This window comes from Onychostruthus taczanowskii, unplaced genomic scaffold, assembly GCF_017590055.1.
Source record: "Onychostruthus taczanowskii isolate IOZ18803 unplaced genomic scaffold, ASM1759005v1 scaffold34, whole genome shotgun sequence".
Taxonomy (NCBI): Eukaryota; Metazoa; Chordata; class Aves; order Passeriformes; family Passeridae; genus Onychostruthus; species Onychostruthus taczanowskii.
Genome location: NW_024500794.1, coordinates 187,937 through 212,376, shown reverse-complemented (window position 1 = coordinate 212,376; position 24,440 = coordinate 187,937). Strand labels below are relative to the sequence as shown.

General features: G+C 51.2%; 3 protein-coding genes across 5 annotated transcripts; 2 read left to right on the top strand and 1 right to left on the bottom strand.

Annotated features, from left to right (window-relative positions):
- Nucleotides 1-379: 379 nt before the first annotated feature.
- Nucleotides 380-5,230, top strand: GNB3 (G protein subunit beta 3). Its single transcript, XM_041410906.1, has 9 exons — nucleotides 380-436; nucleotides 966-1,004; nucleotides 1,147-1,253; nucleotides 1,365-1,428; nucleotides 1,543-1,705; nucleotides 1,799-1,865; nucleotides 2,767-2,968; nucleotides 4,046-4,262; nucleotides 5,124-5,230. Exons 1-9 carry the CDS (start codon nucleotides 380-382, stop codon nucleotides 5,228-5,230), a joined length of 1,023 nt encoding a protein of 340 aa, XP_041266840.1.
- A 1,652-nt stretch (nucleotides 5,231-6,882) lies between these two features.
- CDCA3 (cell division cycle associated 3) lies at nucleotides 6,883-9,391 on the bottom strand. 2 transcript variants are annotated; one of them, XM_041410907.1, is made up of 5 exons: nucleotides 9,094-9,391; nucleotides 8,891-9,020; nucleotides 8,606-8,813; nucleotides 7,541-7,658; nucleotides 6,883-7,149 (listed from the first exon to the last, which is right to left on the bottom strand). In XM_041410907.1, exons 1-5 carry the CDS (start codon nucleotides 9,205-9,207, stop codon nucleotides 7,015-7,017), a joined length of 705 nt encoding a protein of 234 aa, XP_041266841.1. In that variant the 5' UTR covers nucleotides 9,208-9,391; the 3' UTR covers nucleotides 6,883-7,014. The 2 variants fall into 2 exon arrangements, with proteins under 2 accessions (XP_041266841.1, XP_041266842.1); XM_041410908.1 differs by lacking the exon at nucleotides 8,606-8,813 and having other exon boundaries at nucleotides 8,887-9,020.
- A 205-nt stretch (nucleotides 9,392-9,596) lies between these two features.
- USP5 (ubiquitin specific peptidase 5) lies at nucleotides 9,597-24,389 on the top strand. Of its 2 annotated transcripts, none has more exons than XM_041410831.1 (20): nucleotides 9,597-9,737; nucleotides 11,148-11,273; nucleotides 11,570-11,636; nucleotides 14,438-14,571; nucleotides 14,870-15,015; nucleotides 15,304-15,488; nucleotides 16,054-16,148; nucleotides 16,659-16,852; nucleotides 17,005-17,076; nucleotides 18,331-18,412; nucleotides 18,622-18,747; nucleotides 19,190-19,343; nucleotides 19,738-19,912; nucleotides 21,190-21,278; nucleotides 21,474-21,596; nucleotides 22,204-22,347; nucleotides 22,498-22,643; nucleotides 22,728-22,881; nucleotides 23,537-23,621; nucleotides 23,787-24,389. In XM_041410831.1, exons 1-20 carry the CDS (start codon nucleotides 9,630-9,632, stop codon nucleotides 23,878-23,880), a joined length of 2,499 nt encoding a protein of 832 aa, XP_041266765.1. In that variant the 5' UTR covers nucleotides 9,597-9,629; the 3' UTR covers nucleotides 23,881-24,389. The 2 variants fall into 2 exon arrangements, with proteins under 2 accessions (XP_041266765.1, XP_041266764.1); XM_041410830.1 differs by having other exon boundaries at nucleotides 21,474-21,665.
- The last annotated feature ends 51 nt before the right edge of the window (nucleotides 24,390-24,440 follow it).

Sequence of the window (24,440 nt, the reverse complement as noted above, 5' to 3'; positions counted from 1 at the left end):
GGGAGAAGCTGATGAAGAGGAGCCAGGGCTTGGAATGCAGAGGTTAAAAATGAGTGGACAGGTGTGGCCAGAACCTCAGCAAGAGGTTCTGAAGTTCTTTAGTTTCCATACGTGTATGTGTAAGCAGGATCCAAGACAAAATGGACCTCTGACCAGGCCCAGCACAATCTTCCCAAATGCTAAGGGCTGTGGCCAGATGTAGCATGACATTACTGAGTATTCAGCCAAGAAATGGTCACCAATCCTTTGTCAGAATACCTGCATTTCCACAGCTGAGCACTCACATTGGTGTCCTGTCTAACTCACACCTCTCTCCTTTGATCTGTCTCCCCAGAATCCAGGCTGCCCCACGTGGAGGAGCCACCCCTAGGTCAGAAAGATGGGGGAAATGGAACAGATGAAGCAGGAGGCTGAGCAGCTGAAGAAGCAGATTGCGGTAATGCTGGCACCAGCCATGAAGCTGCTGAGAGCGTGTCTACCCCCTCCCCTCCACTGCATGCCCAAACTTTCCTCCTCAGCCACAAGCTGGAGTTGCGCTTTCTCCATCTACATTCTTGTAGCCCTGTGCAGTTCTCCACAGCCCTTTAAATGCTAATGGAGATCTTCCCACCATGGTGGGGGGAAGGGAGAGAAACAGGGACAGGGGTCCCACAAGTGTAGTGAATCCCCAGGATCTCCTCTGTCTGTGAGACAGCTGGTGTTCTGTCAGGTGGGAGGGTCTATGGAAAGGGTGTAGCACAGCAAACAGGATGCTGAGCAAATTTTGGCTCACCTTCCTGACAGCTGACTGGTGTCAAGATGCCCTGATCACAGACAGATATCCCCCTGTGCTGTCCACAATCCAAACACAGCAAAGCCACAGTTCCTACTTCTAGTAGTCCTCAGACACTGACCCCAAATTTCACTTGTCACTGCCTTCCCCGCACGTTTTTAATCTGTCTCATCCGCTGTTGTCTCTTCTCCAGGATGCCCGGAAAGCCTGTGCAGACACAACGCTTGCTCAGGTAAGAGACAGGGCTGCCTGGGCAAGCTAGCACCACTCTGAGGGGCTTCTGTCCAGTCAGGAAGGAGCTAGGAGGCAGAGATGTGGAAAGCAGTAATGGTAGTCCAAGATAAATTCTATCTCTCCCTCCACTCTTTCTTTAGATTGTGTCTGGAATGGAGGTGGTTGGACGCATCCAGATGCGGACCCGAAGGACTCTGCGGGGACACCTGGCCAAGATCTACGCCTTGCACTGGTCCACAGACTCCAAGTGAGAGCGCTGCTGCTGATCTGCTGGGAGCAGGACAGCACATGGGTGTGAGGGGCGGGAAGGCTCTGATGGGAATAAAGCCACTAACATGATCTTGTTCCTTTCTCGCAGACTTATGGTCAGTGCCTCACAAGATGGGAAACTGATTGTGTGGGACACATACACAACTAACAAGGTAGGAGTCGGGTGGCTGCAAACCGGGATGCTGGAGTGTGTCCCCTCGGAGCTGGTGTCCTTGACCCTTTCTGTCTGCTGCCAAGAGCCCTGACACAGTTTCTGGTCCTCCCAGGTTCATGCCATTCCTTTGCGTTCCTCCTGGGTCATGACCTGTGCCTATGCCCCCTCTGGCAATTTTGTGGCCTGTGGAGGCCTTGACAACATGTGCTCCATCTACAGCCTCAAGTCTCGTGAAGGCAACGTCAAAGTGAGCAGGGAGCTCTCAGCCCATACAGGTCTGTGCTCTGCCTGCCTGCAACTGGGTGCCCCCTGCTTCCAAACTTCTGTCCCTGACCCTTTTCTCATGCTTGCTTGTTCCCGCTTCCCAGGATACCTCTCCTGCTGCCGATTCCTTGATGACAACAATATCGTGACTAGCTCTGGAGATACCACATGGTGAGTGCTCCCTCCTGCATCCTAGTGACATGATCTCTGCTCTTAGCACAGCAGCAAGTGCAGTCCTTGTGCTCTTCAGCACTCCACTACCTCAGGAGGAATTATACCTACATGGAGAAGCCACATGGAGCACCTAGGAAGTCAAATCCGTTCTTCCTCCCTTGGCAGAACAGGTGCTTCTTTCCTCAGCTGGGGCCAGGTCAAGCAGTAGGGTCCATGCCAACAGTTCTCACAAAGAACAGGGTCATTTATACCAGGACAGAAAGAGTTTTAATTTTATGTGGAGCACCCATACCTTCTCCACTTCTGAAGTCTTGGCCTCTGTCTAAGGGACACTGCAGAGGCAGTGCCTTGATCCTTTGGTTCCTGGTTGTCAGGGCTCACTGTGTTGTGACTCTGAACAGTCCTGAGTCTTTATTCACCCCACCCCATCTCAATACCTGCTTTGGAAGAACTTTTGACTAAGGAAATGTGGCATTTCCATCAGACATCAGGGTTACACAGGGTTTGTTTCCCTGGCTGTGGTGTGGGATCCCACTGAACAGAGCTTTGCACCTTACAAGCACAGACACAGAAGACCTTTTTCAGCTGCTTGCTATTTTTTGGTGTTTGTGTCCCTCTTACGGTCTCTCAGTATTCCCTTCAGCTGTTACACTTACGGGAATATGCCAAACCTCACACACCCCCAGCCTTAGTCTAACTCTCTTTTGGCAAAGGTATCGCCAACAACAGCTGTGAAGATATCTCCTATTGTATACACTGACTCCAGGGATGCTCTCACCCATGTTCCCATGCAGTACCCAGCTTCCCTCCTTTTGCTTGTGAGTGGGACAGCTCTTCAGCCTGGCTGTGGATCTGCTCTGCCTGGGCTGGCTCTGACACCTCCTCTCCCCTCCTGCAGCGCGCTCTGGGACATCGAGACGGGGCAGCAGAAGACTGTGTTCATTGGTCACACTGGAGACTGCATGAGCTTGGCCGTCTCCCCTGACTTCAAACTCTTCATCTCCGGGGCTTGTGATGCCACTGCCAAACTGTGGGACGTGCGGGAGGGCTCCTGCCGTCAGACCTTCTCAGGGCACGAGTCCGACATCAACGCCATCTCCGTATGTATGCTGGCTGCACAGGGCTAGGGAGGAAAATGGGGGGTGGAACAGCTCTGAAACAGCCGTGGGACAAGGCTGAAAGAAGCTGTCACAGTCAGCAGGGTAACAGGGGTCTTAGACCTTGGCAGCGTGATCCAGCCTGAAGCAGGGAGTGGCCAAGTTCACTGAAGTTTGGAGGAGGGTTTTCCCCAGGCACCAAAGCATCCAAGTCTTGGACAGGCAGCACTCCATGGTCTGTGGAGCTGAGCACCCTGACACAGGTGCTGGTCCAGCTTTGCTCGCAAGAGCTCTTGGGAGGTGTGGTTCAAGTATGCCCCTGCAGCGCTGGCACAGGTGAGGGAGCACGAATACCTACCTCAGCTAAGGTCAGCTCCAGACAGAAGAGGCGGGAGATCTTCTGAAGATTAAATTTTCATGGGAGGCAGCTCAGACATTTGGGAGGAAGCACCTCCCTCAGAGCTGCTGAGATGGCAGGACAAAACACATGGCAGACTATTCCTTGTAGCTAACCAAATGCCGGCTTCCTGCAGTCTGTTGCTCAAACCACCCTCCAGTGACATCAATTAGTTAAACCTTTCTCAGTTGCCCCATGGCTACCTTGCCAGCCACATGGTTTTCTGCCGTACCTGCTCCTGAGCAGCCCTTTATTTACTCCTCAGAGCAAGACCACAGAAAATGAGCATGTATGAGAAGGCTGGGATATGAGGATCAGACAGAGGAAGGCTCTGGTAGCCAGAATTATGTCAGCCCTCAGCTGGGGGATAATGGGTGGACACTTGTCAAGGCCCAGCCTAACAGCTGGAGTTAAATTAATCCTCCCTCCAGCACTGAGATATCTTGCAATAGCTCTAGCCCCTTAGGCCATTTGTTTTCTTGGAGTGGAAGGAGTTTATTAGGCCTTATGAGAAGAATCAGTCTCCCCCTTCAGCAGACTCAAATTTTATGATCCAGTGTATGGTCCCACCAGCTTTTCCTGCCTCCGTGGCTTCCTGGTGGTTAGCAGACGGGCGATGAGTTGAAGAATTCCATTGGGATCTGAGGAAATACTCATTAAAACATGGCGTGTACCCTCCCCAGTTCTTCCCTAACGGCGAAGCCATCTGCACCGGCTCCGACGATGCCACATGCCGCCTCTTCGACCTGCGGGCAGACCAGGAGCTCATCATGTACTCCCACGAGACCATCATCTGCGGAATCACCTCCATCGCCCTGTCCCGCAGCGGGCGGCTCCTCTTTGCCGGGTACGACGACTTCAACTGCAACATCTGGGACTCCCTGAAAGCAGAGCGCGTGGGTGAGTGGCTCCTCGAGGTCCCTCTTTCCCTCCCTGCAAGGCCTCCTGTCCCTGCCTTAGGGATCATAAGGCACTTATTTTTCCTAAACATAGGAAGACATCCTATACTGACTGAAACCCAGCAAAGCTCTCTCGTGCTTAGGGAGCACACCAGAATTAGGACAACTCTCACTGGCCTAGAAGAGATATTGTTTTTAATACTAAGGAAGTCAAGCCTTTAAACAACATTGATCAAGGGGGACAAGAAGGTTCCCATTAGCTAAAACTGCTCACAGCCACCAATAGGATATCCTGCTTCTTCCCAGTCTGCCAGTTCCAGGTACTCACAGTGCCACTTGGTGGCCAGGCACCAAGCCAAGCGTGCACCTGGGCTTCCATCCAACATCTTTGGGTACTCTGCGATGTTCATACACAGAACACAGCATTTTTCTTTCAGATGTGGCCCTTACCCTCTGAAAAGTCATGAAACACAGCCCACCAACAGCACTGCTGTTTCTCAGCCTTGCCAAGGACCCCATCCTATCTTAGTCTTACCATCGCTCCGAGGTGAAAGCAGTTGTGTGAGGATTCAGCTGGCCTGGTGAAAGCAGTTGTGTGAGGATTCAGCTGGCCGGGTGAAAGCAGCTGTGTGAGGATTCAGCTGGCCATACCTTCCCAAGAGCCCCTTGGATGGTGGTTGTGCACCACACACAAAAGTTCTTTGGCGTGTTCGCTCCTATTCTCCACGTGCTGACTAAGCAGTTGTGCAGGGACAGGGCCACATACAGCACGGCCTGCGACACGTGTCCTCAGCAGGGCCACCCCTGTCACCTCTCACAGGCCCCCCCTTCGCTCCCTGATCTCTCTTCTTTCGCTCCACAGGAATCCTTTCTGGCCACGACAACAGAGTGAGCTGCCTGGGGGTGACGGCGGATGGCATGGCTGTTGCCACTGGCTCCTGGGACAGTTTCCTCAAGATTTGGAACTGAGGACGGCAGCAGAGAGGGGAAGAGCAGCGGAAGCACGGCCCAGAGCCCAAGCCCATGCAAAACAGCATCATCAGCTGAGCACAACAGCAATGCCTACCTACCACTCCCACTTGTCTCTAGACACAGGTCACTTGTAGGAGTCTCCCAGAGTGAAAGGAGATCAGGGAGGAGAAGCAGGGGGAGCTGGGGAGCAGGAGCAAATGCACTGGCCCTTCTCTCCACCTCTAAACAGCCCCAGCAGTTTCCAGCCTTGTGCAGGCTTGAAGAGCTGTTGTCTCAGGACTTTGCAGTACAATTCAGACACACTGCACCTTCCTTCAAACACCTCTACCCACACCGGTACCCATCCTCCTCCTTCAGAGGACCCCTCATGCAACACCCACCCCAGACTAAGCTCTCTCCCTGCTTTAACTCCACCTAACTTCTCTGTGCAGCTGTCCTTGTATCCATGCAGACAGCCCCAGAGACACACTGGATTTGAGATTTCTATGGCACCACCTCAAACATAAAGCTGGAATAAATTTGGCTCATTTTCACGGGGGAACACTTAGCTCAAGTCCTATCTATGCATAAAGGAGGGAAAGGCAGCCTTCAGACCTGCCAGAATAGCAGGGAATACATTTATTCTTTTGTTAGTTCAAGTCTTATCTATGCATAAAAGGCAGAAAGTTAGCCCTCAAGACCTGCCAGAATATCAGGGAATATTATATTTATTCTTAATTGTTATCTGCTTCTTGCTGTTCCTTCCCTCTTTGCCTCACTCCTGCATTGTGTGGTGACCCTGTCTAACCAGTAGCCATCAGCCCATGTTTTCAAGTCTCTTTAGATCTTCATAGCCCAGGCAAATAAAGCAAGCTCACAGAAGCACTGCAGGCTGTGTTCTTTCCAGCATTGCAATGAGCTACTGCAAAGAGAACTCCTTTCCTGTGACTATTGCCTGCTGGTCTCAGCCAGTCAACACCTCATCCACAGACCTTGCTTTAGCTCACATCCCCAGGGGAGGTTGTTCCTCGCATGCTGTAGCTGAGAGGCTGGAGTTGGGATAGCGAGATGAAAGTGCATCCTTTCAAAGCTTGGATATTTTAGCTCAGTTACACAACCATTTTTTTCAGCCCCTATTCCACTTGTTGGCTCAGAGCAACATCCTGGGGGGCCCAAGGCTCTGCTGGGAGAGCTGGAGACCAACAAGGTTTAGTAACTTATCAGCAGAAGGTCAATATTAATAGACAATACTATCTCAGGTTATTTTGGATCTCACCCTCACGACAGACCCTTGCATAACTCAGTTTCAGGTCAGTGTAGGAGCAGTACAACTCCAAAGGTGACACTGGATAGACATCAGCTTCCTGCAGGGAGCTGCAGCTTCCCAGCTCATGCTGTTGTACATGGATTCAAGGCCATATCCTTCAGCACGCTCCAGGCAGGGGACAAGGCAGCTTTAAGGCCAATGGAAGGCTGAACTATTTGTTCCAGAGAAAATATTGTGCTGAGCAAGCACAATATCAGGACATACAGTCAGCAAATGTTGAACACAAATTTATTTACTAGAGATAAAAACTCTATGGAAAAACCAGTACAGCTGATATACAATAAAAGAGACAAAAGTCTGTGCTGTACATTAGACATAACAAGCTAGGAAGAGGAGGGAGAAATCTTTCCCCAGCAGGATAGGTGAGAAATGTGACCGCTGCTTTGGGGTTTCAGTCTATTGTAGGATTTCTTCCCTCTAGAAAATTCTCAAAACATAGAAGCAAATTACAGCAAGATGCTGAAAAAAGAAATGTCTAGTTCTCCACAAAAGGACACTGCTGGTTCTCCTTGTTCAAGTCACTCCAGGCACAGTTCCCAGATTTAAGGCTCCTGCTCAGATCCACTTCCTTCTTCTCCCCAAGGTTCTCTCCCAACACGTGCCTCTTGCCCTAGAGAAATAAAAAACCCAAACATTGAGTGTAAAATACAAGTTAATCGAAGGTTAGTTAATTCTCAGCAGAATACGTAGCCTACTTTCAGGCCATTCAGCTTGGACTCCCTTGTGACAACGTACAAGAGTGACTTTTTTCTACAGCCCAGAGAGAAAGAATGCACTGAAACGGGCAGTTTCACAGTAAGGCCAAAGACAGACACTGAACAAGACTCAAGGCATTCAGTAACAAGACTGACCCACAGAAAAACACTTGTGAAGTTACTAGTCTTTACAGGCCTAGGAAGCCACAATTCTCAACTAGGACCCTACAAGATACAGAAATTGAAGGATTTGGCTTTTTTTTTCAGCTCAGTCTCCCTCCTTCAGCATGACCCATTAAGCTTTACCTGGCGAGGGGCAGGAGCACTGGGAGAATTATCATCTTGCAGAATGCTGAGGGGAGAGCGGCCAGTTCCTCCAGATGTTGCCATGAATTTGTTGTTGGGCTTGTGTCTTACAGGCTTGCTCACTAGTTGACAAAAGGAAACACACCAGCACATCATGACAAGGCTCAAAGGTCCTGGATTTTAAATGCCTCCTGGCCTTTATCAAAGACTTACCCAAGGGTTCTGAGGCAATGGGATCACAGAAAGGTTGAAGTTGGAAGTGAACTCTAGAGGACCTACTCCAGCAGGGTCACCTAGAGCCCATTGACCAGGACCATGTCCAAGTGTCTCTTGAATATCTCAAGGGATAGAGATTCTGCAAACTCTCTGAGCAACCTGCTCCACTGCTTGGTCACCCTCGTGGTGAAAAAAACAGTGTTTCCTGATGTTTAGGAGCTTCCTGTGTACCATTCTGTCCCCTTTGCCTCTGGTCCCATCACTGGGCACCACTGAAAAGAGCGTGGCTCTTCCTTCCTTATACCCTTCCTTCAGGTATTTGTATCTATTAACAAAATGCCCCCTGAGCGTTTTCCTCCCCAGGCTGAACAGCTCTCAGCCACTCCTCCGAGGAGCAGTGCTCAGCCCAGAGCTTTCTAAACCACAGTCTGTATCAAAGTCTCCCAGCACTGCTCATCCTTAGCACAGAGATGTGCTGCCCACCCTTGCTTCACAGCTCTTCCCAAGAGAAACTGTAAGGCCCCTCTGGACAGGTCTCCACAGTCACAAGCCCATTTCAGAGTGGGGAAGAGTTATCGTATACCTCTTGATTTTGAATACAGGTTAGAAACAATTTCTCATCCCTGCAGAGAAATCTGTTTGATAACACAGCAGCTCGCAGAGGGTCCGCCGGCCGCAGCGGCTCCAGGCGGTGGGACACAGCCGAGCTGGGGGACAGGGACAGGCTCTGTCGCGGAGCACGCCTGGAGAACGGGCCCGGACCAGCTGGTGCCGAGAGCCCCGCGTTGCTCACAGCCCATCGGGCAGCTCTCCGGGCACACGGAGCCCTGTCACCCGCGCACCGAGCACTTACCCGAGGGGAAGCCGTGCCCGGCAGGGCGGGCTGGCCGGGCCGTGCTGGGCGAGGGCGGCCTCTCCGCCGCTTCTCCCGCGGGCAGGGAGCTCCGCCGGGCCGGCTCCTCGGCGGGGCCCGCCGCTCCCGGAGGCGCCGGCTCGGGGGCCGCGGCCTCGGCGCCGAAGGCCTCGCTGAGCTGCTTCACCAGGCGGTCCACGCTGTCTGCCGGGACGGAGCGGGCCGGGTGAGCCGCTAGGCCAGGCAGCCCCTCACCCGCCCACCCCGGCGGCTCCACTCACCACTCGACACGGCTCTCATGGGCGTGCGGGAGATACCGGGCGTGGGCGACCGCGGGTCCCGCTCCTGGCCGGTGCCTGCCGGCGTCTCGGCGGGGCTGGGCTGCGGGCTGCCCGCCAGGGAGCTCACCACCTGCGGAGAGGGAAGCCGTGGGGGCGCCGGGCAGGAGCCACGCCGGGGGGAGCGGCGGCGGGAGGGCGCCTACCTCGATGGGGGTGCGCAGGATGCCGGCGGTGGGGGAGCGGGGGTCGCTGACGTGAGCCAGGTGCTTGTTGCGGGGCGCGGCCGGGGTGGCGGGGGCGCTGCCGGAGGCGCCCATGGCGGCGGCGGCCGCACTGCGCCCCGGCCCCGCCGGACGCGCCGTTCGAATCTCCCGCGCGCCGGGCGGTGCCGCCGCCCATTGGTCGCTGATCGGGGGCGGGGTTAACTCAGCCACGCCCACCTCCCCGCCCCGTCATCCCGTCGGCTCCGCAGAGTGTGCCCGTCACGTCCCGCCTCGCCCCGCTGTCAATCTTCCGAGACAGACCCGCCCCCTCGCCCCGCAGTACGTCGTTATTGGTGGAGGAGTCCGGCACCGCCTCCCGCGATGGCCGGAGGACGGTTGCGATTGGGCGAGCCGACGGGTCGGCACGGCGAGTCCGGCCTCCAGCCTCGCTGCCGATTGGTCAGGACCCGCCTGACCGCGCCGGGCTGCGATTGGGCGGGGCGGGGCTGTGGGCGGTGCCGCGGTGAGCCGCTGTCATGGCGGAGCTGAGTGAGGCGCTGCTGTCGGTGTTGCCGTCCATCCGGGTGCCCAAGGCCGGCGACCGCGTCCACAAGGACGAGTGCGCCTTCTCCTTCGACACGCCGGTAAGCGCGCCCCGCCGCCGCCCCGCCCGCCCGTCCGGGCTGCTCCCGCCGCGGCCGACTCCCACCCCGCCGCCAGCCGGGGCGCCGCCCGCGCGGGGCCTCACGGGATTTGTGGTTCCTATGTGGCCGCGACGGCCGTTCCCGGGCGGCGCGCAGGGCCCTCGCGGACTACTACGCCCGGCGTGCCCCGCGGCGCGCCACGCCCGCCCGCTGCGCGCTGGGGGCTGTAGTTCTGCGGCCGGGGCGGGCGTGGGCAGGGCGCTCGCCCCGATCAGCGGCGGCCCGGCCCGCCGGCAGCCCCTGGGGAGGGAGCGCCCCCGGCCCGAGCCCTCCGTGCCGGGGCTCGCCAGGACTTGCGGTCCAGCGAGGGGCGGGGGTCGGTCGCGTCCCGGGCCCGCCCTCGGCGGCGGGGGGGGCGGGCCGGGGGTCCCGCCCTGCCCGGGGCTGAGCCACCTCCCCGGCCCCGCCGCGCGGCGTGGCCCGGCAGGCGGGGGGCGAGGCGGTGCTGTGTCATTAAGATGGCAGTGGTCCCTTCTCCAGCCGTCTCCACCCCGCTGTCATCCGTGCGCTTCCCCCGCTCGGCCTCAGTGGACCTGAGGGGCGGCGAAGGCAGCGGGAGGGCGAGGTGCCCCTTGGGCTTGTTGGCTGAGCCCCAGCCCGGCAGGAAGGGCTGCAGCTGGAGATGCGGGCCCTTCGAGGCAGCTCACATGGCATCCCGGCCCTCCCCGAGCTCCACAGTGATGCCGGACCCTGCACTGCCCGCTCTGTCTCAGTCCCAGCGGCTTCTGAAAGCTTCTGAGTGGTTTCCCTCCTTTCCAGCCCCCTGCATTTGAGTTCTCTGCCCCTTCAGTTTGAAAAGGGTATCTGCTGAATGAGTGTGGTGTTTTCCAGCTGCTGATGGGATGGTGGGGGCACATTCTGTGTCTGTGTCCAAGCTGCTCGCAGCTTTTGAACACAACAGCAAAAGTAAACAGTGGTCTGTTAACCTTCCTCACACTGTAGCTTGGCAGCATTCCCTATGGCACTGGCAGTCATGTGTTTGGACAGGGTGCCACAGTTTTGCTGGTAGTGATTGTACCATGCTCTGAACTTGTAAATTGTGTGTGCTAGGGGCCTTCTGTGATATAAACTCTTGTCGAAACTCAGGCTTTCCTGATTTGGTAGCATCCTGCCATAAATGAACACACAAATAGTTTTTTAAATACATCATCATGACAGAAGTACCTGTTCTTCTGGGACAGCCAGGCTGGGGCTTGCCATCCTATTTCTTACTAGCTCCTTGTGGCTGCTGTGTAGGAATGAGCTGTTGCCATGACTTGATGAATAATGACTAGTCTGCCATGATTATCCTAGCAGCTAGAATGCCATTCCTTTCCACCTCCCTTCAGTTTTGTCCCTCCTTCCTTCCAGGAGTCAGATGGCGGCTTGTATATCTGCATGAACACGTTCCTGGGCTTTGGGAAGATGTATGTGGAAAAGCACTATCAGAAAACAGGCCAGCGGGTCTACCTGCACCTCAAAAGAACACGTAAACCGGTAAAAAATAAAAATACATGTACTCAGACTTGTTCTGAAATTGAGAGCTGGGCTGTGTCTGTGTATTCCATCAGATACAGAGTTTTCTCTCCTGAGACACAGCTGTTGTTTTTCCTGGTGAATTGAGGGACACCAGTGCTTCAGTTCTGCTTGTGCTGAGTTGTTGTATGGATTGCCCGTGTTATTTCTGCCTGGTTTCCTTCTGTTTTCAGAGTAGCTTGATTTCAATCCCTAAGGCTTGCCACAGCATTCCTGTCCCCTTAACTCTTACTTCCTATTTCTTTTCAATGCCACAGAAGGAAGAAGACACCAACTCCAGTGCTGGGGATCCCCCAAGGAAGAAACCAACTCGCTTGGCTATTGGTAAGGAAGCACCTTTGTAGTGTATGGTCCCTGTGCTCAGCCAGTCCTCTGGAGCTGCCTGGTTTGTCTCTTCTGCTTTACTCTTCTTGGCTACTATCCCTAGCCAAATGCAGACTTCATGTTTTCCAATGTCTCTGGGGTGAGCAGTTTCTCTAGAACAGTCATTAAGGTGGTAGTTGTGTTCTGTGTCCAAAGTTGCATCTTGTTTTCCGTGGATAAATGTGGTTTTTATCCTCTGCCATGACCCAGCATGCCTGGCTCAGCTTGGTGTGGGGGTCACCAGGCTGTTGCTTAAACACAATGTGCCCAGCATGGGGCTGAAGTGAGTTTGAGAAAATTTATGTCTGAGAAAAGTAAGCTTGAAGCTCCTGGCAGATAAACTACTTTTTAAACTCCTCTGATATTGAACTAGCATTATTGATATAAATGGGGAAGAAATTAATGGAAAAACTGCATTAATGTTTTTGGTTCATTGGGTCTTATAAAGCTGATACTGGAGGAAATACATATGAGCATTAAAACATAAAAAATATTTTAAATATTCCTTTTTTTGGAAGAACAAGGCAGGTGTTCCCATTACTGTCTTTCACCGCCTGTGAGGGCTGTCGTGGCAATCAATGGAGATGCTGCTTATTTGGAGCAGTCTCAGCTGGTAATTTCTGAGCCATTATGGAGACACATAAAGGAAGGAACAGGAACATTTGGAGCAGTAACAGGTCCTTGGCTTGCTGGAAGCTGACCACTAGAGGGAAATCCAGAATCTGAACCGCAAATGCCTTGGTTTTGGCTCACTTTTTCCCTGGTGTAGACGCCCAGTGACTCGTCTACTGCCAGAGCACAAACACCACTATTAAGGCTGGCAGCTGCTCCCTGTTTTGCTGGTGAGGTGAATAGAGCCCCAAAGATGACTTTTAGCAAAACTGGGGCTGGACTCTCTGTTTCTTCAGATAGCCAGTGCTTTTATGTATATATGAGATTATGCTGCTTTGGGAGAGATGAGGCCTGGTGCGCATTATGAGTTATTTCTGCATCCTGAATTCTACAAAGGTCTTTCAACAAGTGTTGTCAGTGGGTCGGCAAATACCTGCCTGTGATAACAGCTTAGTGGTGTGAATGGAGCAGGAGACTATAAAGAAAGTATTAGCCCTGTGAGACAATGGTCTCAAGTTCAGGAAAAGTTTTTTTTTTATCTTTGTTTTAGCTGAACTGTGGTGGTATAGCTAATCCTGACACGGGAGATTTTTTTAAAGTACTAGAAAGATTTGTGAACAAAATGTAACCTTTGATCTCTCTGTACCTCACTTCCCCCTCTCAATGAAAGATCTGCAGTGCTTTGTAGATCTTTCTCCTATGCGAAAAGTTTAGTTGGTGGACTTTTGTGCTTTTGTGGTGTGTAGTGCTTGGGTATCACATGGAAAAGGAGGCAGTGTACCTCAGGGCAAGCTGGTGGCTGTAGACCCTCTTCCTCATCTAGAGCCTCAGAAAGTTCACATAACCACCTGAGGGGACCTCACCAGTCTGGTTGAGTTTGTTTAGGGTTCAGGAATTGTGTAATGCCCTGGGGGATTGTCTATTGCTTTACTCTGTGAAGTGGTGACAGGAAATCTCTGGCTGTGCTGAAGAGGCACAGAAGAAGATTATCTAGGTATGTTGCTGCATGATGCTGGTGACTGTTTTCTAAAATCACCGTGTTCACAGTTAGCAATTTGTGCATAGTGTAAAAATTGTAGATGTCTAAGGAGGGAGTTGCAGGAGATATCATGGGACTGGATATTTTTGACAAGAATGTTTTAAGGAAATGCAGTAGTGATTATCAGAACTGTGTTGCACACAGGATTCTTGAGGCAGAGGCACTGAGCAGCAAAAGCGTTTATTCCCTCAGAGATTTGTTGCAGCTGCAGATGTTCAGATATTTGTTGCAGAGATTATTGCAGTCACAGCATGCAATTTTTCCAGGAATAAATTAAATTCAGTTGAAAAACACAGGGGGTTTAGGCTGCTAATAAGCCATGTGTCTTCTGCCTGTTTCCTTTTGGGATGTTGGATGTGAATATCTGCAGAAGAGAGAAGGCCAAGCTTTTCCTCTGAGTACCTATATAATCCAAAAACTGTAGGTGGGAGAAACTGCAGATGTTTTGGTGGGCATCCATGATGACTCTTTACAACTGGCAAATAACCTTTTACGTATGGATCTCCAGTTTCTGGTGCAACATCTGGAAAGCACAGCTAGGTGGACATAGAAACTACTATCACTATACCTTTGCTCAGGCTTTTTCGGCAGTTCTGGATGTTCTGGTTCCAGAGGAGCTCCTAGTTCTTCTTGCTTGAGTGCAGGACTTTAGACTGTCCTTTCTGGAAAAGGCAAGAAAGAGAGGCAGGCTTCTTAAAGATGCTGATAGACCTGACCTTTGCCCTGGCTTACAGGATTATCTCTTCAAGCACATCTCCATTCATTGTCTTGAGTATTCTGGTTAAGGTTGAACACCAGTGCTTTATCTTGGCTCTCTTCTGGCCAGTGCCTCTCTAGAGGAGGTTTGGTTTTCTTCCTGGCTGTAGCCAGAGTCTGGAGTTTTAAGCATCTGTGAAAAGAGCTGGGGAAAACAAAATAGGCTTATAATTGTTCCTGTAAAGTCCACAGCACCAGCAGAAGCTCTGGGATCCAGAAGTGGAAGAAAGATTGTGAATCGCTGATTTAGTTCATTGTCTTAGTCATGGTGCGTTATTTCATGTAAGGTGTGGGGAAAGAAGCTTTTCAAGCTCTTTGGTTTCACCTGTTACCACAATGTTTTTTCTTCTTGTAGGTGTAGAAGGTGGATTTGACCTCACAGAAGAAAAGTTTGAATATGACGAAGATGTAAAAATAGTGATTTTGCCAGACCATTTGGATATTCCACGTGATGGACTGGAGGGACTACCAGACATGGTCAAAGACAGGGTATGTTTGGGTGGAGGGCTGTGTTTGCTGTTCATAAGGAAATGTCCCATTACAGAGAAGGAAACTGCCCTGTAAAAGGGATCCTGCAGAGCTGCTGTGAAGTCTCAGCTGGCAGTCACCCACCAGGACTGCTCTGCACTTACACAGTGCTGTTTATTACAGAGTTCTGCCTTGTGTGTGACTGAGGCTCCCAGAAGTCTCAACCAACTTGCCTAAAGTGTTGTGGCACCGGAAGCTTCTTGTGCCTTTACTGTGGTAGGCCAGCCCTTCATGTTTTCTCCTGCTGTCCTGATTCCAGATTGCCAGTGCCATTGAGGCCATCCTGACAGCAGATTCAGCCTCACGGAAGCAGGAGGTGCAGGCTTGGGATGGGGAGGTTCGCCGTGTTTCCAAGCACGCTTTTTCCCTGCACCAGCTTCAGAACGATGTCCGCATCCCACCGTGGTGAGCATTGCACTGGAACTTGCTGTGTCACTCGTGTCCCAGGCCCTTCTCCTGTGCTAGCCTGCAGCAGCAGATGATACTTTTGTGAATCTCCGAGTGTGCCTTGTCACAGTGGATTCAGGGAAGGTGGCACACTGGGGTATATCAGGATTCTCAGTGTTCTGTCGTAGAAGAGGAATGAGATCGCTTATACTACGGATATTGCAGTGGGCAGCAATGGTGAGGGCTTGGGAGATAGAACCCAGAGGTTTTCCCTCTGATCTCTTTTTCTCTGTTCCTTGACAACAGTGGCTGGAAGTGCAGCAAGTGTGACATGAAGGAGAACCTGTGGCTGAACATGACCGACGGAGCCATCCTCTGTGGTCGGCGCTACTTCGACGGCAGTGGTGGCAACAACCACGCCGTGGAGCACTACCGAGAAACCGGCTACCCGCTGGCTGTGAAACTGGGAACAATCACTCCTGATGGGGCTGGTGAGAAGGGGGATCCTCCCAGGGTTAGGGGTGCCAGGCACCACTCAGGCTGACACAGATCTCTTGCAGGTATCAGGGTGGAGCTGGCCATCTTGTGACCTGGAACACGCAGTGTTGTCCCATTGTGAACTTTGCCACTCTGACCTGCTTCTTGTGTGAGGCAAAGAGCGAGCTGATAAAAAAAGCCTTGCCTTCCTCTGCCCCTCCCTTGTAATTGGGAGCTTTTAGAATAGTTACCCAGGTTGCCATCTGATTTTCTGTGTTGGGGTGTTTATCAAAGAATTGTGTGTTCAAATCCTGAGCAGAGAGTATATGGCACAGTAACCCACTTTCCTTACTCCTGGCATAAGTGTACCTCTGTACCCTGGTCGGTGACAAAGTTGTCTCATCACATGTTTAGGAGGAATCCCAGTATTCTGTCTGTTATGTTATTCTGCTGAGAAAGGGCAGAAAGTCCAATGGCTCAGTTTGTCAAAACTCCCAGTTCTGAGTGCTTTCTTCATCCAGCCGTGAATTTGAGATCACAGGCCATTATAAGGTCCTTTTTTTCTGTTTTCCTGCATAGATGTCTACTCCTATGATGAGGATGACATGGTGTTGGATCCCAACCTGGCAGAACACCTGGCACACTTTGGGATTGACATGCTCAAGATGCAGAAGGTGAGGAGGAAGTGGTATCCTCCATAGGCCCAGAGGGAGACAGAAGCAGCTCTGAGGTGTCTTTGCTAGATTCCAGCTTTCTGTGGCTATGCAGAACCATTCCTGGTCAAGAAACCCTGGGGTTTTTTTGTCACACAGAGAGTTGTCTCATCTGCCTCTCTTCTTTGATTGCCTTTTTTGCCTTTCTTTCATGTCTCTCACATTTATTTCCCTGGGGTTATGTGTCAGTACTACAGGCAGGGAGGCTCCCAGGTGCTGAGATCTTTTTGTTAGTATGTAGTTTCCATGCCTCTTTCTAGGGAATGATTCAGATGTCTCCCATATTTCTTTTCCATCCTCTTTCTGTCCCAGGTATTCACATATATGGGAACAACTCTTGTTTCTTCCTCCTCTACTTACAGAATAAAACAGAATGGATTTGAGTCTGTTTCTTTACAGCACTGCACTTTTCACACCTCTGATGTTGCCTTGAGTCTTCTTTTAGGATTTTCCTGTTCTTTCCCTCCGCAGACAGACAAGACGATGACAGAACTGGAAATTGACATGAACCAGCGCATTGGCGAGTGGGAGCTCATCCAGGAGTCTGGAGTTCAGCTCAAGCCCCTCTATGGGCCTGGCTACACTGGTATCCGTAACCTGGGCAACAGTTGCTACCTCAATTCTGTGATGCAGGTGCTGTTCAGTATCCCAGACTTCCAGAGAAAGTAAGTGAGCTTAATCACTCCTTTCCATTAGTCTGGGATCAGTACAAAGGTTCCCTAGAGCTGGGAGCTTCTGTGGCAGTAATGATGCTCAGAACTGCATTTTTACCAGATGAAGCTGCATATCCCTTAGATTGCTCCGTTTTGCTCTGCAGGTATGTGGACAAGCTGGAGAAGATATTCCAAAGTGCACCTTCGGACCCCACACAGGACTTCAGCACACAAGTGTACGTAGAATTTTGGTGAGAGAAGGAAGGCTGGGGCTGCCCGGATGCATCCCCTCTGTGCTGCTTTGCTCCAGGGTTCTCCCTCAAGCCTCACCTCTCTTTCCTTGCCTGTCACCAGAGACATTGATCCTCAGTGATCAATAAGGATCTAAGCCAAGGAAGTTCAGCTGAATGCCCTAGATGGAGAGGAGAGAGTGCACCCTGTTTTCATGAGAGGCTCTGAAATGTATTGCATGTGTTATGCCTGTTAAACTGGGGGGATTTCTGGGAGGCAGCTCCTGTCTGCATAACAGAAGAAAACAGTTAAAAGGGGCTTGCTGTCTGTAGTGGAGGGAGATGGCAAAGAGCAAGGGGATAAGTAGGTTTAGGCAGCTTTGTTCTCAGTAGATAATTTATGTATGCTTAAAGAAGCTTCCCTCAAGAGGTTCTGTGCAGGAGAATATGCAGAAGGAGGAACACAAGATTTGGGAGGGCGTTGCATTTCAAGTACATCAAGTCTGTGCTGCAGCTGCTCTCAAACAAGGATGTGGAAGTTTGGGGTGGAGGAATGGAAGGTGGCAAGGACAGGGAGTTCAGTGGTACAGAAGGATTCTAAATTTGGACAGCCTGGAGTGAGGTGTTCACTGAGCGGGGATTAAGGTGAGACAGGCAGAAAGATTATTGCCTGGGGAAAGGGAGGAACTGGTAAGGTTTGGTTCCAGACAAATGGCCATATGGCAATAATGATGGGGAAGGACTGGAGTGAAATGGAATAGCAGGAGGGTCTGGCCATAGGAGGAAATCGCTGAACACGTACTGTTGTCCATTGAGTGCCTGATGCAGTCAATCTTTCCTCTGGGAAAACGTGATCAGTCTGCTCACAGCAGTGCTATTTCTGGCGCAGACAATTTCTCTGTGCCCTGTTGTCTCCTGCACAGGCAGACACTGCTCCGTTCCCCCGTCAGGCTGCAGCTCCGCTTGGCTGTTGCGCAGCTGCTCTGTGGCTCAGCACCAGCTGTTCCTTCTTGTTCTGCTCAGTGTGCAAGCAGTGGTTGAGATTGGCACCCTAAAGCCCTGGTAACTTTGAAGTCAGTGATGTCTCCTGGGGCCAGAGAGCAGACCACAATAAGATAATCTTGCCTGGTGCAGCAGAGAAAGCTGTTATCTGTGGGACAGACAGTCCATGGCAGTATGAAAGCTGGATGGGTTGATGTGGCTGCTGGAGCATGTGAGATTGAAGAAACATTAATACTAACAGTGACTTTGTCATTCCAGAGCCAAACTGGGCCATGGACTGCTTTCTGGGGAGTATTCAAGGCCAGCCTCTGCAGATGGGGAGCAGCAGTCTGATCAGAAGGTGAGGCTTGGATACGGCATCCTCTTGACGCGTGTGTTGCATGAGGTATTGTGTATGCCACATGTCTTCTTTCTGAAGACAGGTGCTGGGGCTTGTTCCGAGGCCTGTCACCTGAAGAAAAGCATGGCTAAGGATAGAGTGCTATGTGCCAGGACACATGCTTGGCAAATTATATATTAACCACCTTCCTCTTCCACACTTCTTTACAGGGTATGCAAAATGGCATTGCTCCACGCATGTTCAAGTCCCTCATCGGAAAGGGGCACCCAGAATTTTCCACTAACCGACAGCAGGATGCCCAGGAATTCTTTCTGCACTTCATCAACATGGTGGAGGTAATGGTTGAGTCTATCTGGCAAATCATGGAAAAGTCCAGCTTGATTTTCTTCCCACAGCCAGGGATGAGGAGTGGAGGTGAGAAGCTGGCAATCGGAGCAGAGAGAGGGAGAGAACGAACACAGGGAAGTGGGCCATCTAGCACCTGCCAGGGTGGAGAAGGAGAGGTGCTTGGCCATGTTTTCAGGGCTGATTCCATGAGAAATCTTTTTTGGGAGTGGCACAGCTGGAGGTGTGAAGTTTCTTCTGTAGGAGCAGGAATGCCATGGCTTCCTGGAGTACAGAAGCTGGCTTTAGTTTCCTCTTTGCTGTCTTTTCCAAGGTACTGGGTACAGAAGTGACTACTCTTCAGCCACGTGCTGTGTGACATCACTGTTACTGCAGATCATTTTTTGTGCCATTCTGATATTACGTCTGTGCTTCTAATTTCTCCTTCTTCAGAGGAACTGCCGCAGCTCGGAGAACCCTAACGAGGTCTTCCGTTTTCTGGTGGAGGAGAAGCTGAAGTGCCTGGCCACAGAAAAGGTGAAATATACCCAACGTGTGGACTATATTATGCAGCTGCCTGTGCCCATGGATGCTGCACTCAACAAAGGTCAGTAATGTGCCAACACCAGAACGGTAGCAAGCCCTATGTTTGTATATTGTACTATTCCTACAGAACTCCTTAAATGAAAGAGGGACTTCTTTGTCACTTCTGAGGCCAGATCCTTCTCCTGCTTTTGTGGGGTCGGGCTGATATCTTCAGAGGTGGTGTGACATGGTGATGTCCCTCTAGAGCCTTTCCCTCGGCCACCACAAGCTGGGCTGTGATTCAGCAGCAAACCAGGAGTGACTGCAGTAGCAGAACTGTGCTCTGGAAGCTGTGCTCCGTACTTGACGGCGTGTATCTAAAGGCCTGCTCTGCCTCTGGGTGTAGCTCACACCAGTCACTTTGTAGGTACCTGGAGGTGGTCCTTGACTCCTCTGCTTTATTCTCTATTGTCTAGATGAGCTGCTGGAGTATGAGGAGAAGAAGAGGCAGGCAGAGGAGGAGAAGCAGCCGCTGCCTGAGCTGGTGCGAGCCAAGGTGCCTTTCAGCTCCTGCCTAGAGGCCTATGGAGCTCCAGAGCAGGTGGATGATTTCTGGAGCACAGCCTTGCAGGCCAAGTCTGTGGCTCTCAAGTAAGTGTGTGTCAGCTAAGCTGTGATGAACTGGCCATAGCTGCATCTCTGGGCACTTCTTGTAGTGGCTTGGGGGAAGAACATTACTGAAGCTCTGTAGTCCTCCACACCCTGGGTCCATAGAACACTGAGGCAGAGAGGGGATCAGTGCTAGTGAAGTCCTAGCCATTCAGCTGCTGAGAGGCTACAAAAACACAGTGATATTTCAGAAAACTAGTAGCTTTTCTTGTAGATTTAAAATTTAGCTTTGAAATCTGTACTGACTGTATGGTGACGCTGATCTTGCACTATCTCTAAAATTTCTTCAAGTTTTCAACTGTGAATATTTGAGCAGAACACTGAGTGTAACAGATGCATGAGTCCTTTGAAAGAATGCTAGTTTAAATGCTAGTAGCAAGGTTTAAAAAACAGCTTTAATTTTTCTCACTGCTTGTAGCACATGCAACAGTGCAAAGTTGAAGTGACAAGACTACAAATGTAAGCAGCTTTCTGCTGTGATGCTGAGTATTCTTTTGCAATGAAAGTCATCAAAGAGTTGGAAGTGCTTTTCTATACTCCATTATTAATGGCGTAATTAATTAATTAAATTATTAAACAAATACTCCATTATTAAGCAATAGCTACTATAAACAAGCATCACATTGAAAAGTAACATTTTGTTTTAATTTTTACTGAGTTGTATTCAAACACTTGACTGTCACTTAATTTAGTTCTCCAGCATGTTGCAATTATCACCCGGTAATGAGTATCTGTCTCACTTACAGATGCTTCTCCCCTTACAAACGTTCCCTTCTGTTTCATAGATTCCAGACACTTTCTCTCTCAAATTGTCTAACTAAATAATGTTTAATCAAATTCAGTTAACTTAAAATTCACTGCTTCTGTTTCATATCCAAAAAAGTGCTCTTGACAGTTCCTGCAGGTGTATCTGTTGGTCTAATAAAAGATGTTATTTCCATTACATTCCTTAAGGGTTAGAGTTTTAATTAAACAAAATCTGACCAGGCTTGTAAAATACAGGATTTAAAGGTAGAGAATACGTACTATTTTTTCTCTTCTCCAAGATTTGCATTCCATCTCATTTTGTCAGGGCTTCTGCCTTAGAAATAGTTCTGTGTTTGAGGAGCTTTAAGCTCAGCACAGAAGAGCTGCACAGACAGGTGTATCCCCCAGCGTGCTCAGGACACGGCTCTGTCCTACTCACTGAGTTCTTGATCAGCTAGATACCCTCAATCTCTGCTGACAAGGTATTTACAAACATTACGTGTCTCTTTCAGAACGACGCGGTTCGCCTCTTTCCCAGATTATCTGGTCATCCAGATCAAGAAGTTCACTTTCGGTCTGGATTGGGTGCCCAAAAAGCTCGGTAAGGAGGATGAGAAGTACAGAGCACATAGGTACTGGGAGTCACATATGGATATTGTGGTCATTACTGCCAGGAGGAAAGTAACTGTCCCAAAAGTTGCTGCAGGCCTCCCCAGGCACTTACCCTTCTAGATCTCCCAGCCGAATCCTTTGTTTCTGCTCCTGCAAGGAGGCTGAGCAAGTCCATATCTTGCAGATGTTTCCATTGAAATGCCAGAGGAGCTGGATATCTCTGCACTGCAGGGAACGGGGCTGCAGGAAGGAGAAGAAGAAATGCCAGACATTGCACCCCCACTGGTGACACCAGATGAGCCCAAAGGTAGCCTGGGGTTCTATGGCAACGAGGACGACGACTCCTTCTGCTCCCCTCACTTCTCCTCTCCGACATGTTAGTGATTCTCCTCCTCTCTTCCTGATGCCTGACTCATTTCCTTGCTCTCCTTGCCTTGTGTCCCATGCTAGCAGTTTCCCACTTGCTCAGACTTTCCCTGTCCTTTTGTCAGCGATTGCCAGCTGCCTCCCTTGCACGCCTGTTATGCAAGGGTGTTATGCAAGGGAGTTTGTTGATTCCTGTTCTGTGCAAGATGGGGTGGCATGTCCGGTGCATTTAGAGAAGGCAGAGCTGGGATTTATACAGGATTTAATTGGTAAGGGTATTTAATTTTCACAAACAACAGTGGGAGGTCGGGTTCAGAGTCTAAGGAAGAGCCAATGCTCCCGAGTTGATGGGTTGAATCATTTTGGATTTTGCCTGTATGTGAGACTGCTCTTCTGAAGAAGAAAGGTGGCTGAGAAAAGCCAAGAGATGGAACTTGGTGTGAAATAAAGCTAGGAGGCGGTGGCTTTGGAGGCTGTGTGACACGAGGTGAAATGGAGCCAGCAGGGATGGGTGGGCGTGGGTGGCTCTAACTTCTGTCTCCCCACAGCACCCATGCTGGATGAGTCAGTGATTATCCAGCTAGTGGAAATGGGCTTTCCCATGGATGCCTGCCGCAAAGCCGTGTATTACACAGGGAATAGCGGGGTTGAGGCGGCCATGAACTGGGTCATGTCGCATATGGACGATCCAGGTATGAGGCTATGGCCGTGGTGAGGCTTACTGCTTTTGGACTGTTCTTGTGTCCTGCTACCACAGTGGAAAACTGAAGTAGTTTGGACTTGGGCTGTACCCTTTTGGAGAGATCTGATTACTCTGAGCTGTGTTGTGTTTCCTGCTGCAGACTTTGCTAACCCATTAGTTCTCCCTGGATCCAGTGGGCCAGGGTCAACTATTGCCTGCCCAGACCCTCCTTCAGAAGACAGTGTGGCCACCATTGTCTCCATGGGCTTCTCCCGGGACCAGGCAATGAAAGCGCTTAGAGCCACGGTGAGAGGCACGGGTGACATCAGAGTGCAAGGATTTCCTCTGGAACAGGAATTCTCAAGTTCACTGTCTTCTTCTCCCTTCCAGAACAACAGTCTGGAGCGTGCTGTGGATTGGATCTTTAGTCACATTGATGACCTCGATGCAGAAGCTGCTATGGATATCTCAGAGGGGCGCTCGGCAGCCGAGTCCATCTCTGAATCCGTCCCCGTGGGTCCCAAAGTGCGCGATGGGCCTGGAAGTGAGTTCCAAGCCATAGGAACGTGGATTTTGGGCTGCAAACTCAACAGTACTTTGTCATTCCTGGTCCATGCAGTACTGCAGGTTTTAGCAGCAGCAGCTATTACAGAGCTGGACTGCTTGTAGAGGTGGAAGCAGGGAGAAAGAGGGAAGGAATGGCAAAGTAGTCTAGGCCCTTCAGGCTGGATGAGGATACCTGGAAGCCAATAACAGAGAGGTTGGGCAAGTGCCGTCAAGTGAAAGACAGAAGGGCAGTGCTGATTTTGTCCAGTGGACAGTCTGGGAGGGTTTTTTCCCCTTTTGGTTCCCACTGAAAAAACAGTTCCCGTCTGTGCACAGAATTTGTCCCAGTGGTACTTGGCTGCTGGGTGCCATAGGGAGGCAAAATCCTTGCTTTATCCATCTACCATCCATGGCCTTAATAAAAAGTTGAAAGAGAGAAGGCTAAATGAAAGTTAGCATCTCCCATTTCCCTCTATGTTTGGCCTTAAGACCAATCATAGTCACACTTAATGAAGATCCAGTTCTAAATTATTACCCAGCAGAGCTTCCTTCAGGGAAGGATCCTTCTCTAGAGAGGGTCTTGCAGAGGGCGTTAGGGAGTATGACATCTCTCCTCTTTCCCTGACAATCCTCTCTTCCCTCCTTCTTTCAAGAATATCAGCTGTTTGCCTTCATCAGCCACATGGGCACTTCAACTATGTGTGGACATTATGTTTGTCACATCAAGAAAGATGGCAGGTAAGGATTTCCACAGTGTAAGGGAACGGAGGTACTGATTTAAATCCCCATCCTGTCCCTTTCTTTAGAGGTCTTGGGGGGTTGGGGCTGAGAGCAGGTGAGTGCAGTCGAGTTGTGTCTTAACCATGGAAGGGCATTCCTGAGCTCCTCTTGTGCCTGTTGCAGGTGGGTGATCTACAACGACCAGAAAGTCTGTGCTTCTGAGAAGCCCCCCAAGGACCTGGGCTACATCTACTTCTATCAGCGGATTCCCAGCTAGAACATCCTCTTGCTGTGTGTGGTGGGGGGAGAGCGGGCTGAAGGTGTGGGGGGGAAAGGGGTGGGGGCAGTGAGGGTGGGAGCAGGGTCCTTCTCTTCCCTGCTCCTTTCCCCAGTCCCTTCACGGCCTCTCTGTGGAGACACGGGGAGACAAGAGTTCACTGACTAATCGACTGGGGGCTGGAGCCCCCGTGGACATGAGTGAAGGGGGTTTGGGGGGTTGGGAATATCTGTTTCTATAGGAAATGTCCTCACTGTCCTCACCCCCGTGACACACAGCCCTAGTGCTTCGCTGCTTGGTGGGATGATGCCGCCTCCTTGCTGTCCGGAAGGAGAGGAGGGGGCTTGTGTGTACGTGTGGCTTGTGAATGGGGGGGTTCCTCCCGCCCGCCTTGTCCGGCGGGGGCGTGGGGCGGGCAGCAAGGCGGGCCACGAGCAGCGCTTCCCCTTGTGTGCCCTTGACATGCCAAAATACACGAGGGACAAAATAAAAGTGGAAATACCCCCTGGCTGCTGTCTGACCCCGCGTGCTGCGGGAGAGCGCGGGTGGGGCAAGGGGCG

Excerpts from the sequence above, each read along its gene's own strand:
- GNB3 (XM_041410906.1), top strand. The coding sequence starts at position 380 with ATGGGGGAAATGGAACAGATGAAGCAGGAGGCTGAGCAGCTGAAGAAG. Across the intron at positions 437-965 it reads AGCTGAAGAAGCAGATTGCG|GATGCCCGGAAAGCCTGTGC; the intron begins GTAATGCTGGCA and ends TCTCTTCTCCAG. Across the intron at positions 2,969-4,045 it reads CCGACATCAACGCCATCTCC|TTCTTCCCTAACGGCGAAGC; the intron begins GTATGTATGCTG and ends TACCCTCCCCAG.
- CDCA3 (XM_041410907.1), bottom strand. The coding sequence starts at position 9,207 with ATGGGCGCCTCCGGCAGCGCCCCCGCCACCCCGGCCGCGCCCCGCAAC. Across the intron at positions 8,814-8,890 it reads CATGAGAGCCGTGTCGAGTG|ACAGCGTGGACCGCCTGGTG; the intron begins GTGAGTGGAGCC and ends CCGTCCCGGCAG. Across the intron at positions 7,150-7,540 it reads GTGCTCCTGCCCCTCGCCAG|GGCAAGAGGCACGTGTTGGG; the intron begins GTAAAGCTTAAT and ends TTATTTCTCTAG.
- USP5 (XM_041410830.1), top strand. The coding sequence starts at position 9,630 with ATGGCGGAGCTGAGTGAGGCGCTGCTGTCGGTGTTGCCGTCCATCCGG. Across the intron at positions 16,149-16,658 it reads ACATGCTCAAGATGCAGAAG|ACAGACAAGACGATGACAGA; the intron begins GTGAGGAGGAAG and ends TTCCCTCCGCAG. Across the intron at positions 18,413-18,621 it reads AGCAGCAGTCTGATCAGAAG|GGTATGCAAAATGGCATTGC; the intron begins GTGAGGCTTGGA and ends ACTTCTTTACAG.